Source organism: Eptatretus burgeri, chromosome 14 (genome assembly GCF_056783735.1).
Source record: "Eptatretus burgeri isolate ZD-2024b chromosome 14, Ebu_testis_v1, whole genome shotgun sequence".
Classification (NCBI taxonomy): Eukaryota; Metazoa; Chordata; class Myxini; order Myxiniformes; family Myxinidae; genus Eptatretus; species Eptatretus burgeri.
Window position 1 is genome coordinate 47390908 of NC_140974.1, and position 15000 is coordinate 47405907.

Below are 15000 nucleotides of genomic sequence, written 5' to 3' on the forward strand. Positions count from 1 at the left end.
TTTACTTCCAAATCGTGCTCCTTTTTGTTTCTTTTCGAGCTCGGTTTTCCATTCTTCCTCCAAGCTGTTCCTATCCTGGGAGTTACCAATCTGCTCCTCCTTTCTTTTCTTCAGTTCGCTCTCCGCTCGTTCCTGCGCATCGGCCAATTGTTGTGACTCCGTACGCACGTAATCCTCATGAACCCTGTCTACGCGCCGCCGTGCCTCGTCCAACTCAAAGGAAAACGAGTGTAATTCCCCTATACAATTGTCACCATTCCTCCACCGTTGCAAGGACTTCGACACTTGTCTCCGAAGCCCGTCAATGCATGCTCCGGCCTCCTGCCATGATCCCGTGGTTTGAAACTGTTGTTGGGAGCGCTCGCCTCGTGTCGTGCCGTTCGTAGCGCCATTAATAGCAGCCCGCTCACGCCTTGTGCTGCGCTGAAGTGCAGCCGCGCCGCCATCTTGTGACTCCGTTTGCCGGCAAAGTTTGTGCTCAGAATATGAGTGTGAGCTCCCACACGGATTAAAATTACAAGAAGTACCATCCCGGGCCATGGATTCTATATTCAAACACATATTCATTTCTAACCCTGGCACCCGCTCGCCTTGAAACTCCATATTATTTCTCGGAAGGGAATTAATTTAACTGCTCGTGTTTGGTGGGAATCGGGGGGGTCGCTCCACTCACCCCTGAACCGATTCCCGTGAATTTAGTTGGAGACGGGGTGGATTCGAATCTCACTCCCGGACACCAGTGTTACGAATTCTGGCCTGCCAAGCGTGTGAGCGATTGCGTAACTCCAATCGCAACCGCGTCACCCACCGGTCGGACAATTCAGTCGTGACCCTCCTTGGAACTACCACCAGGAGCCAGTCATGGGTGGGGGTTTAACCTCACCACGATCGTGCCAATTGCCCACCCGGGCAGGATAGGGTTGCTCGCCAAATTCGACCTACCTAAGTACCTGCGCGAGTGGTCGACCGGGCGATCGTACCTCGCCGCAGGTCGGCAGAGGACACGAACCGCTTAAGCGGTCCGTTCCGTGCTACAGTGATAACCGAGCGGTGTTATCGCCGACCTCGACGGATCAGATTCTCTTCTTTACCGGGCGTTCAAAACCCACTACTCATTCCACGATACAAGATGGCACTTCCAATGGGGAAAGGACGCAACAAATGGGATACATTTCACACAAGGACATTTATTTCAATTACACACACACAACACAAGCAAGGCAGTCATGCAATATACACGCAACAAATAGAATGCAAAAGCAATACGACCGACTATAATTATTATTTACAAGCACTTACACAGTTTCTACTTGGCAGGACATGGCACCACAGCATGTATACAAAAACAAAGAAAGACCTCCCTCACAGTCAAGGGGGTAGACGGGGTCCGTAGATATTTATGGTCGTGGGCCGTGGATGACCGAAAAGGCCCACGAGACCGAAGGGTCTTACCCGCACCCTCATGGTGCGACGGTGGGCAGGTCGCGACGTCTCGTCCCCACGGCAACTAGCGTAGCCGCGCTTGATCTCGGGCCTTGCAACGGTGGGCAGGTTGTGACGCCTTCTCCCCACGACAACTAGCGTAGTCGCGCCTGATCTCGGGCCTTGCAACGGTGGGCAGGTCGTGACGCCTTCTCCCCACAGCCACTAGGACAAGACTTCCACTCGACTGCCCCAAGTCTGTCTACGATGAAGACTTGGACCACGACAGACTTGGACCAAGACCACGCCGACCAAGACTTCCAAACGACTGCCCCAAGTCTCTGCTATCCGCTCTCGCTTTTCCAGGTGCTCCTCTTGCCCTTTTATTTCTCCTGCGCCCGCCCTGCCCTTCATGGCGCGTGGGTGGGGGGAGGAACATTCCAGAGAAATTGGGGCGGCAGTTGGTTTCCAACCGTCAAACTTGTTTACCGGAGGAGAAATTGGGGTGGGGCTGGTTTCGTTGCTCCTTTAGTGGCGTTGTGGTGTGGATGGCGTAGTTGTTGAGATGGCGTGGTTGTTGAGATGGCGTGGTTGTTCCAAAATAATGACAGGTAAAGAAAAATGGCTAACTCAAAGCATCGCAGCCCGGATGAAACACACATATTCCCTCTAAACAACGGGTGTGGACTAACACATGAACTTAGATATATTTAACCTGAGGACCTTTCCGGTGTATTGCAAATTTCCACAGCCATAACTATATATATATATATATATATATATATATATATATATATATATATATATATATATATATATATATATATATATATATATATATATACATATACATATATATACATATATATATATATATATATATATATATATACATATATACACACACACACACGACCGGTCAAACGTTTTAGAACACCCACATTTTTCCAGTTTTTACTGAAATTTAAGCAGTTCAAGTCCAGTGAATAACCGGAAATGGTACAAAACAAAGCAGTAAACTGTCAGTGGTTAACAAAAAAAAGTTTAGGTTACCAAAAACTGAAAAATAATGTGAATTTCAGAGTTGTTAAAAAGGCCCTTTTCAGGGAACAAGTAATGGGTTAGCAACTGCAGCTGTTCTGCAACAATGGAAGTAAATTAAGCCTTCAAAGTTGATGCAAACAATTCCTACACGTGTTCCAACTTTTATTGATTAGTTACAACCCTTCTGTCTGTATAAAAGAAGTGTTGGAACAAACTATGTTGCTACACCATCTGAAGCATTATTTGGACGATATTGCACTGCAGTGAGTAGTATATTGCTATCATAATGGCGAGAAAAAGACAATTAACAAAGGAAGACAGACAGATCATTATAACCCTTAAAAAGTGTAGGTCTTTCCTTTAGAGATATTGCAAAGTAAGCCACAGTGTTGGTGAGTACAGTTTCCTACACCATCAAAAGGCACTTGGAAACTGGAGGAAGCACTGACAGGGAGAGGTTTGGCAGACCCAAAGCCACAACATAACCAGAAGACGAGTTTCTGAGAGTCAACAGCTTGCGTGATAGGCGGCTAACAGGACAGAAGCTTCAAGCACAGCTTAACACTGGTCGAAGTAAGGAAGTCTCAGTTTCAACTGTGAAGAGAAGACTTCGAGCTACAGGTTTTACAGGTCGAGTGGCAGTAAGAAAGCAATTGCTAAGATGGCAAATAAGAAAAAGAGGCTTTCCTCTCCCATGAAGCACTGTCAGGTAGATGACTGAAAACTGGAGGAAGGTCTTGTGGACCGATGAATCAAAATTTGAAATCTTGGGTTCATCAAGCAGGGTTTTGTACGCCGTCGAGTCGGCGAAAGGATGGTTCCTCAGTGTGTGACACCAACTGTCAAACATGGAGGAGGAAGCCTGATGACCTGGGGTTCTTTTGCTGGATCCACAGTCAGCAACTTGCACAGAGTGACTGGCACCCTGAACCAAAAGGGCTACCACAGCATTTTTCAGCGCCATGCAATACCCTCTGGTCGCCTAGTTGGTCAGGGGTTCATCCTACAGCAAGAAAACGACCCAAAACATACCTCCAGGCTATGTCAGAACTACCCTAGAAAAAAAGAACAAGACGGTAGGCTTCAAATCATGGAATGGCCAGCACAGTCTCCAGCCTTAAACCCCATCGAGCTGGTTTGGGATGAACTGGACAGAAGGGTGAAAGCAAAGCAACCTTGAAGTGCAACACATTTGTGGGAACTTCTGCAACAGTGTTGGGAAGAACTTTCCGAACAATATTTGATTTCCATTGTCGAAAGAATGCCACAAGTATCTTCGGCTGTTATATCTGCAAAAGGTATAACAAGCCCTACGATGCCGCCCAAAGGAAAAACGTTTGCTGCGGTTGGGCGCCATTACGGTTTGAATGAATTGACCATACGCTACATCAAGGACGAAGCCAACATCAGCGCTTTACATTCGCAACGCCCTGCAGCACCTCGTGGAGGCCATGGATTCCGACGACAATTTTTCTCTGAGGGCGTATTGGCGTGATTTCACGATAGCAACGTGTCTACAAATAATTCAGAAGGCTCTACAAGAAATGAAAAAAGAAACCTTAAACGCCTGTTGGAAGAAGCTGTGGCCAGAATGCGTCCACGAATACAAGGCCTTTTCTCCAGACGAAATTCACCATTCGGCAATCGATAAGGCGGTCAAGCTGGCGAAGATTTTAGGAGGAGGATTCAACGACATGACGCACGACGAAGTGAATGACCTCATCGAAACGAACTCTGACCCATTAACGGACGAGGATTTGGCTCAGCTTACGAAGTCTGCATGCGAGGAGGAGGAGGAGGAGGGGGAGGAGGAGGAGGAGGAGGAGGAGGAGGAGGAGGAGGAGGAACAATCTGATCCATCGCAGGAGCACGACGACGGAGGCCTATCACTTGAACGCTTAGCAACAATGGCGAAAACGGACAAAGAATTGCAGGGGATGGCTGAAGCATGGGATCCCTCTATGGTTCGGGCGTTGCAATTCAAGACGCTATTGATGGCGCAATGGCAACCTATAAAACTCTCCTCACCACCATGAAGAAACAACGCCAGCAACTGCCCAACACAATGTTTTTGCAACGTTACTGAGTTTACAGTAAGCATTTTTATGCTTCAAATGTTTTCTTTATGCGTTTAATTGAGATTAAAATGTGTTTAAAATGTGTTTTGTGGAGGCGTCCATTCATCGCGGATTTTCACTTACCGCAGGAGGGTTTGGAACGTAACCCCCGCGAGAAACGGGGGATTACTGTACATTGAAACATTAAACTGCTTAAATTTCAGTAAAAACTGGAAAAAATGGGGGTGTTCTAAAACTTTTGACCGGTAGTGTATATGATATATATATGTATATGATATATATATGTATATGATATATATATATATATATATATATATGTATATGATATATATATATATATATATATATATATATATACACACATATCCCCCTATGAATTTATAACTTTCAACCCCCATGCCATGTCAACCCCCTATGAAATCATAACTGTTCAACAAATTATACGTTTCTACATTGTAATGAGTCCGGGTCTCATCCGAGCAAGACACGAGGGTCTCGCAAAGTGGACCAAACAAGGAGTCCGGTAAATTTAGAATGACAACGCGCTTCCTGCACCACTGGGGAGGGGTTTGGGGGGGGGGTGAGGGGTTGCGGAGGGGGAGGGGGGGAAGGTTAAATGCTTACGATTTTTACCCTTACCAAGGGAGAGGGTATTGTGTTTGGGTTTGTTTGTTTGTCCACACAGAAGTTTCGTGTTTTTCTCTGCAACCGCTTGTCGGATTGAGACAAAGTTTTCACCATAGGTCCGACTACTGAATGTAGAATGATATAATGATATAATTATGATCCAAAGGTCACGTGGTGTGGCAGCCATGTTGGAAAAATGGAAAAACTTTGGATCTCTATCTCTGAAACCATACCAAGAAAAAAAATTGAAATGGGGCACATAGCAAGTACTCCTCATAAGCGTGATTTATTTGCATGACATCATAGGTGCCTTCATTACGATGTCAAAGGCTACATCTGATTAGTATGAAAATTTTTCAGGGTCGAGGGATAAAATGGTCCACAGAAAAAAAAAAAAAAAAAAAAAAAAACGATGACCTCGTCAGTCACGTGATTCGGCAGCGATATTACTTAAAAAAAAAAAAAACTTCAAAATCCTTTTCTCTGAAGTGGCTGAATATATCAAGTTGTTAGATCGATTGAACTTTACATGTGTGACCACCTATCCATGAGGAAGAAAAGGTTCACACAGATGACATCATCAGTCACATGGTTTGACAGCCATATTGGATTTACCCTAAAACCCATTAAAAAAAATTTCTCCAGAACAGCTGGACAAATTGAGGGGAACTTCACACAAATGTTCCCCAAGTCTTGGGTGTACAAGTTTGTTTAGCAAGAATTGATAGGTCACATGGTTTGGCAGCCATATTGGATTGAAGAAAAATATTAAATATTTTCTCTGGAACCTTCTCTTAATCAATCGACATGAAACTTCACAATTATGATCTAGTCGTGATGGGGAATACATGTTTTAAATTTCAACTTGATCGGACACATGGTCTGGCAGCAAGAATTATTTAATTTTTTTGATCTGGGTTCTTTTTGATTTTTTTTTTTGTAAAGGCGAACTTGGCTGTGCCTGGATGGGTTTGAGGGTAGAGGAGCAGCAGCTGAAATGTGAATTCTATCCAGGTTCCTCCTGATGACTTCATCTTTACTTTTTGCTTGTTCGGGTTCCTTCTGATTACTTCAATGGAGGACTGTACCTATTTGGTCTTCCATTTGATTTGAACTGATTATATTTTAATCCCATTCTAAATTCAATTGAATTTTTTTTTTTAATGTCATGGGTCAGGGTCAGGTGTCCGATCAAAGCGGGACATCTTGGTACTCGGTCATCACTGCCAGCAGTTATAAAGTGGCAGTTCTAGTTATGTCTATTATCAATTACGTAACACACCAGTACACAAAACTACACAAAACAAGTCCTGTTGAGGGTCTGCAATCTGATTGCCCTTTCTAATTTATAACTGGATTTGATAGTATGTATCTTTTCCTCATCAGTATGTTTTGATAGTATGTATCTTGAGGTGTCAAACACCTCGGGACGTGTCAAACACTTTTGATTGTCCAATTTATCAATGTCTGAAGTGACGTCCTGTCAGCCTAAAAACCAAGTCTTCAAAGCCAAACACATTTATTTTTAAAATCGCAATGAAAGAGAACGCGATTGGCATGAAAAGAACAGGGGGAATTCTGACGGGCACCAAACAACGTGCTTCCTCAAACCCACAGGCGCAAACACGCCTACTTATTCCAATTAATGCGCCGACTTCCGAAATCATGGCTCGAGCCCTTTGGCTGCACCAAAACAGCAATACCTTCATAAACAAGCAAAACTGAAGTTCACTTAAAAGTGAAATTACAAACTGGGAGAGGGATAGAAGTCAAAGGCATTTTCTCCCGAGACACGATCTCTGACAATTCAAATTGAGGTAATGCAATGCAACAGATGTGAGAATGCATATTATGAGATAAGCGAACTAATATTCATCCCTTTTTAACCCACCAAAGGTACATTTTCGGAACAATATTTTTTTTTACATTTCTTCATTTGTGTATGTTTGTGTGTTTGGTTTGTGTGGTCTACAGCCGCATTCTAAGTCCTGCTTCCTCTTCCTCCCATCCATAAGGAACAGCTCTTTCCTAGGTCTCTACAATAATCATGACAACACCTTTTAATTAACAAAATATACCAATGTGACAAAAAAGATGTTTATTTTCAAGGCGGCATGAGACTGTTGCACTGTTCTGTACATATATAGATAGATTATTTTGGGAGGGGAATCAGAAGGGGATGTCGATTAATTATCGACATGCTGTACTTGCAAAGTTAAGTGAGGGGAAAATGGCAGAACAAACTAAGGTACTTTTTGAACGCAAATGCCCCTTTATTGAATGCGAGCAAGCTAATAAATGGGAGGTTGGTGAAGGGGGAAGAGAAACTGACCTTTGCTTTCATGTCCCACTGCTGCTCGTGTTCCACCAGAGAATCCTCTATTTCATTTTGTTTGCAAGCAAGGAAATTTCCACTGAAAGAGGATCGGATAGACAGCCGCTCAGAGAAACCATTGAGAGAATCCTGCATACGAGGCAGACAGAAACATGCAGACAATGACCATAGCAATTTTATACATTGCCACAATAAAGTTGCTGAAACATGAACTTTTCAGATGATAAACATAAGCAAAATATTGCTTCAAAAAAAAAAATGTTGAAGGAAAGGAAAATGAGTATGGTGCTAAATCACAAAGTTGGACTAATGACAAGGCACTCGTTTTGTGTGCAAAATGTAGGGGAAGCAACATAAAATAATCACTCTTCAATGCCAAAACAATCTCACCTGTGCATGTGGTGTGATGGACTCTGGTGCAGGTGAGGTGTCAGTCCTGGGAGTGCTGAGTACTTCCTCATTTTCTGTCACCTTCTCAAGAAATTTGACCAAGTGTGGTGAAAGCTGGAGTGATAGAGAGTTCTGCCCTCGGCCAGGCTAATAGGATACAAGGTTTGCAGTGGAACGTGAGTTCCTCGTGAGCTTAACATTATTATTGATAGGCATTACAATGTCTTTTTTTCAGCGAAAAGTTGGAAGATAAGGGTGTCCATAATCATTTATAACGAGCAACAAATGAGTGGAGGTGGTTGTAAAGGCTGGATTTTGGGGGATTAACAAAGCAGAGGTTTTTGGAAGAACATGTGCATACTGAAGGATCTGGAGGGAAGAGGGAAGAGGGAAGAGGGAGAGGGAGAGGGAGAGGGAGAGGGAGAGGAGAGGGAGAGGGAGAGGGAGAGGGAGAGGGGAGAGGGAGAGGGGAGAGGGAGAGGGAGAGGGGAGAGGGAGAGGGAGAGGGAGAGAGGGAGAGAGAGGAGAGGGAGAGAGAGGGAGAGGGAGAGGGGAGAGGAGAGAGAGAGAGGAGAGAGGGAGAGGGGGAGAGAGAGAGAGAGAGAGAGAGAGAGAGAGAGAGAGAGAGAGAGAGAGAGAGAGACAGAGACAGAGAGAGAGAGAGAGAGAGAGAGAGAGAGAGAGAGAGAGAGAGAGAGAGAGAGAGAGAGAGAGAGAGAGAGAGAGAGAGAGAGAGAGAGAGAGAGAGAGAGAGAGAGAGAGAGAGAGAGAGAGAGAGAGAGAGAGAGAGAGAGAGAGAGAGAGAGAGAGAGAGAGAGAGAGAGAGAGAGAGAGAGAGAGAGAGAGAGAGAGAGAGAGAGAGAGAGAGAGAGAGAGAGAGAGAGAGAGAGAGAGAGACAGAGAGACAGAGAGACAGAGAGACAGAGAGACAGAGAGACAGAGAGACAGAGAGACAGAGAGACAGAGAGACAGAGAGACAGAGAGACAGAGAGACAGACAGAGAGACAGAGAGACAGACAGAGAGACAGAGAGACAGAGAGACAGAGAGACAGAGAGACAGAGAGACAGAGAGACAGAGAGACAGAGAGACAGAGAGACAGAGAGACAGAGAGACAGAGAGACAGAGAGACCGAGAGAGAGAGAGACAGAGAGAGAGAGACAGAGAGACAGAGAGACCGAGAGAGAGAGAGAGAGACAGAGAGAGAGAGAGAGAGACAGAGAGAGAGACAGAGACAGAGACAGAGAGACAGAGAGACAGAGAGACAGATGACGTTTGTATGCTTTTATTATAAAAGTATCAAAACACACCAGAAAAAGCACACTCCATAAAAACAAATCCAAACAATTTTACAGCAAAAATAAATTCAACAAAAGCAAGGGTGTCTGTACATGTCAAACACACCATAGAATAATACATATATGCAAAAAAGTAAGTAAGTACTTTACACATTACAAACAGATTCCTCACGAAAAGAAACTTAGAACCTCATCAGTGTACCACTGATCACCCACAATATCCAGGCTCGAAAGATAAGCCTGCTCTATTTTTACTCGTGCCGAAACCAAGCACATTTGCATTTTCCCCCTTCAATTTTGCTTTCCTGGTTTTATAAATTGCCAGTTTAGCAATGCCCAACAGAAAAGACAAAAACGAGAGGACTGGTTTACTTTTATAATCCCCCCCCCCCCCCGATTCCATAAATAAAGACTGGAAAGGAAAAAACAAAATTAAATTTATAGAAAAGCTGTTGAAGGAAGAGAAAGAGGGGTACCAATCTCTTAAATTCAATAAAAACGTGGGCAACACTTTCAATCAAATCACAAAAAAGGACAAGAAATTGGAACAGCAGAATTAAACTTCTGGAGTAATGTCTGTGTGACCAGGGCTTGATGTCCTAGTCTCCAATCCAGGTCTCCAGTTAACACAAGAGTTGGAGAACTATACATTTTGTTCCACACTGGAGTTAAAAAAGCTCCAGCAGGTAAGGTCTCATTCCACCGATTTTTCAACAGTTTTGTAAAACCAGGTATACATGCTTCCAGACATATGTTGTAGATTGCCGTTTTCCCCATGACGTGAAACACCAAGTTCCTCTAAGTTTGAGGAGAACACACCCTCGTTTTTTTGAGGCAATTTGAAGTTCAGGGAAATAGAGACGTGAGTCTACCACTTCATCCACCCCAGTCCACCTGATGTTTAGTCTATGAAAGGTTTGAATTACTGCTTTCAAGACATTTTCCACAATACGAGCAGAACGAACACCAGTTTTTGATGAAAGTGAGCTTACAGGTAGCCAGGCATTCAAGGATGGATGCAACAGGTCTCGCACTCTGTTTATTCCAACACTGGCGAAACAATGCATAAATGACCTGGAGGTTGAAATTCTAGAGAATAAAGGATTCCGAACTAATGGCTCATGTACAAACTTTTGGGCATCGTATGATACCTCTAAACGTTGCACTTCGAGGACTTGCCAAGCATTCAAAAGGCTCTGATGAAAACTGGGGAGCTGAGACATGTCAACGTGTTGCAGGTCGATGAGGAAAAGTTCACGGTCATATTTCAGACCTTCCACTTTCTGCAAACAGGCGTTTGTGAGAGGTCGCCAAGGAACACACTCACTGTACAGTAGGAGCTTGATCGTGGAAATCCGGAATGCCATTATCCGACTTGGGATATGCATCAGATTTTGACCACCCATATTTTGGTGTCTGCAGACCACGTCTGGGCCCAGCCAATGGTGGCCACCCCAGAAGAAAAAAAAAATCAGTCAGAAACCTCTGAATGCCTGTGACCAAGTATCTCGGAGGTTCAAGTGGGATAACTCTATGCAAAATAAATGGAACCACCAGGTTGTTTATGATTGATACCCATGTCTTAAGTGAGAGAAGTTGGTACAATCTTCTCCACCTTGCCAGTTTCAATTTAATTTTTTCCAGGAAGTTCTCCCAATTTTTTTGTTCATACGCTTCAATTCCTAGAAATAAGCCTAAATATTTAAAGCCCTCACTATTCCACTGTATTCCTCCTGGTAAAACAGGCAGGGACAAGGAAGGCAATCTGGGGCCCACCCAGAAAGCTACACTTTTTTCCAATTTACCCTTGCAGTAGAAGCAAGCTCAAACTGGGTCAGGCAACGAGAGACCTCACAAACATCTTTTTGATTTGCCAATGCAACACAAATATCATCAGCATAAGCTGAAACAACGACTTTGGAGTTTTGTGAAAGAGAGACTCCAAACACTGAGTTCCGAAGTAAAACTAATAAAGGTTCAATGGATAGATTGTAGAGCATGCCTGATAGCGCACAGCCCTGACGGATGCCTCGCTGAAAGGGGAAGGGGGTAACAAAGACTATTATTAACCTTCAGCAGACAAGATGCATTTTTGTACAAAAACTTAACATAAGCAATAAATTTTTCCCCAAACACTGTTAATACATCAAACATTACATTTTCATAATGTCATAATACATATAACAAACCTGTTAATACATTTTCCCCAAACCCTGTTAATAATACATCTCCTTAATACATCAAACAAAAAAAGAATAGTTAACACTGTCAAAAGCTTTTTCTTGATCTAAAAGTAATAAACCAAAACCAGGAGATATAGTTCGACCAAGACTGATCAAGTCTCTCACCAAAAAAAAATTATTGTATATGGAACGTTCTGGAACACAGTATGATTGATCAGTGCCAATCAAGAAGGAGATGACTTCCTTCAGACGGGTTGCAAGTGCTTTTGACAATATTTTATAGTCCGTGTTGAGGAGTGACACAGGCCGCCAATTTGCGGTCTCATGTAGATTTCCTTTCTTCGGAAGGAGACACAAAACTGCCCTCCGGCAGCTCAATGGCAATTCACCTTGTTCAACACTCTCCTGAAAGACCTCAAGAACAGTAGGGCCTAGAATGTTCCAGAAAGCCTTATAAAATTCAGCCGGAAGGCCGTCTAGTCCAGGGGCTTTCCCATCCTTGCTATCCTTGAGCGCAGCAGTAAGTTCTCCAAGAGAAATGCCAGGCTCAATAAATTGTTGTTGGTCTACAGACAGAGAAGGGAGCTGTTCAAGCATCGCATTCCTGTTCTCCCCATTCACAGGTCTTTTTGCGAAGAGTTTAGAAAAATAGTCTTGTAGTTCATGCTTGATATCACTCTGGGAGGTCAACAAATCACCACCACAAGAGCGCAAAGCATGGATTTGTTAAGAGGTCTTGACCATTTTTTCCAAATTGAAGAACCCTTTGTTTGGTGTGTCAAGTTGGATTTTTTCGTTCCGCAGTTAGACGAATGCACCGGCCGCCCGCTCTTTCACCATTTCAGCCAGAAGGGTCCTTTTCTCCGACAACTGCTGGACATTCACGCTCGACAATCCAGCTTTCTGCTCACAGATAAGTATATCGTTTTTTAAAGCAGATATCACACCAAAAGTGTTATATGTGCTGTAAGAGCAGTATTGTTGGAAAAACATTTGATTTGGGTCTTTGTGCAGTCCCATCGTTGTCTTAAGTTCAAATATGAACCCTTTTGTGACTCACATTTTTCCCATACCATTTTAAAAGCTTCTATAAAATGTTCACTTTGTAAAAGTTTCAAATTAAAAGTCCAATATGCACTTCCACAGACATGATGAGGAAAGCCACACACCATAACAATCATGTGATGATCGGAAAAACCAGACGGCCTTATATAAGAGTTCTTAACAATGTTTGCCATTTCATGATTAACATAAAACCTGTCTCGGCGAGCCATCGTCAAAGCATTTCTTGATGCACAAACCCATGTATACTGACGGATATCACGGTTTTGTACCCGCCACACATCCACCAGTTTAAAAACTTTTTGACTGGCTGTGCCAAAGGCCTTGCACTGGGTGGATGAGGCTCACAAGTGTTCCGATCAAGTTGTAGGTTGAGGGTGCAGTTGTAGTCATCCCCCAGACACAACAACATGGTTAAGTCAATGGTGCTTACAAACTCTGCCAACTTGTACAGAAAGGCACCTCTTTCAGAGTTAGCACTAGGACAGTAAACATTTGTCATGCAAATCTTTAGGTTACTACTGACAAATTGCACAGACAGTAAGTAACCTTTGCAAATTTCCTTACAAGTTATCTCCGAAGGCTGGAGTCGAGGATGCAACACTATTGCCACACCAGCCTTGGCCTCAACAAGCGCACTCGAGAAAAAAAGACAACCTTGAAAGATTTTACACCACTCATCCTCAGTAGACCGATTTGCATGCGTCTCCTGTAGCATTAACACATCAATGTTTTCATTTTGGAAGAGCTGAAATACCTGGAGGTGACGCACACAACTGCAGCCCCCGTTGATGTTCAGAGATGCTACTTTTATCTCCATTCAGTTAGTTATTCTTGAAGCTCTTTACCAGCCCGAGTAACACATTTCCTTAACCTTTGGAACTGAGGCTCTGACATGTTTTAAACCCGATAAGGTTCACAAATCATACTCCTTGCAGTTTTAATGAAATCGTGTAAATTCGGGAAGTAATCTTTGATTTTTACGTTTCTTTTCCTGAATGTGTCATCCAGGAATTTAATCACATTTTCTTGAGACACTAAGGTTGTATTGTTTCCCCATTCATCCTCTTGAGAGCTTAAAGCACTAAAATGTGGGGTATAAGAGGTTTCATCTGAATCAAGTGCTTCATCTATGGCCTCTCCTATTACTTGTGGAACACTTACTTTTGGCTCAACAGAAAGTTTTGCTCTGTTTATGGACCCCTCCGAATTTGCCTTGTCCATGTCCTTCCCCTCTATAACCCTTACATCATCATCTTTGAGGGAGGGGTTGACATTTAACTCACAGGGATTTTCCCCTTTATCTATTTCTCCATCACTGTCAGACATAGCTGTTAACTCGTCTGAACAAGTTTGGCGAACAGGACGAACACTTAAAACATCTTGAGATACCTCACTGTTCTCTGTGTCTCGCTCGGAGTCGGCCAGTGGAACAAGCGAAGTTTCCATATCCGCACACGACTCCGGTACCACCAAGGGGTTTCCAATGTGAGACGTACCTTGGAGGTCCACCGAGCCTGACACGATCTGGACCTTATTCTGCTCCTTAGCATCAAAGGCATCAACATTTGACCGTTTTTGGCCTTTTTTCCTGCTAGCCGTAACAGATAACTCCATATCGTCCACACTGTCCTGTACAGTGGATGGTAAAGGAGAGGAAGCAACCACTTTCACTTCCTCGTTTGGTGGTGGTAGATTATTTACGTCACGATTACACACCCTCTCTCCAACGCCGGTTGGGGTGGACGAGTCCAATCCGTCGAACACCTCAGCCGGTGGGGGGCGAGGCTCGGCTCCCGATTCACCTTCTCCCCATTAGTTTGTGGTGAGGAAGAATCGTTCCTCACCGCACCTTCACGTTTTGGCGGTGTAACCGCATTGGGACAAACACTCTTCACATGCCCGTAAGCTCCACACCCAAAACACGTCATAACCTCTGAGGAGGCAAACATTTTATATTCAAACCCGTCGGTTTTTACACTGAGTACAACATTCAGCGTTTTACCATTTTCAGGTAATATCATATAAACCACTCTTTTAAAGGACATGACGTGTTTACATTTATCGCTAACATTACGCATCGGCACCATTGAAATCCTCGACACAACCTTACCGAACTTGTTCAACTGGTTACACAAGTCCTGGTTCCTTATAAATGGTGAAATATTATTAATGTTAACTTTAACTGTTGGGGCCTGTAAAGCGAACACAGAGAGGTAAATGTTTGGTTCGATGAACAGGCCATGCTCAACCACCGTGGCGACCATGTGTTCCTCCGACACAAACACCACAAACTTCTTATTGATGCAAGAAGCAGCACGAATATTATGAAAACCAACGATGTTACCAATGGCGGAAAGCACATCGTTAAGTTCCACCTCACTGGGAGGGAAGAAAAAAAACAGCCTGTTTACGAGTTAGTGACTCGAACATCTCGACACGGAAACGTTCACCCGCCATTATAACTCAAGAAAACAAGTCAGTAAACTTTATCGAGAGAAATAAGGCGTTTTCACAAACACCAAGAAATCAACAATTAAAGTTGAGAATTCACAAAAGAACA

At 43.5% G+C, this 15000-nt stretch overlaps 1 protein-coding gene across 2 annotated transcripts in view; it reads right to left on the bottom strand.

Moving 5' to 3' along the window:
* Positions 1-15000, bottom strand: part of GLE1 (GLE1 RNA export mediator) — an 89318-nt gene that overhangs the window by 50396 nt on the left and 23922 nt on the right. For both annotated transcript variants that reach the window (XM_085854700.1, XM_085854699.1), the window contains exons 2-3: positions 7897-8043; positions 7504-7635 (exon numbers count right to left, since the gene is read on the bottom strand). In XM_085854700.1, coding sequence (XP_085710826.1) covers positions 7504-7635; positions 7897-8043 — 279 coding nt within the window. The remainder of the gene's footprint in view (positions 1-7503; positions 7636-7896; positions 8044-15000) is intronic.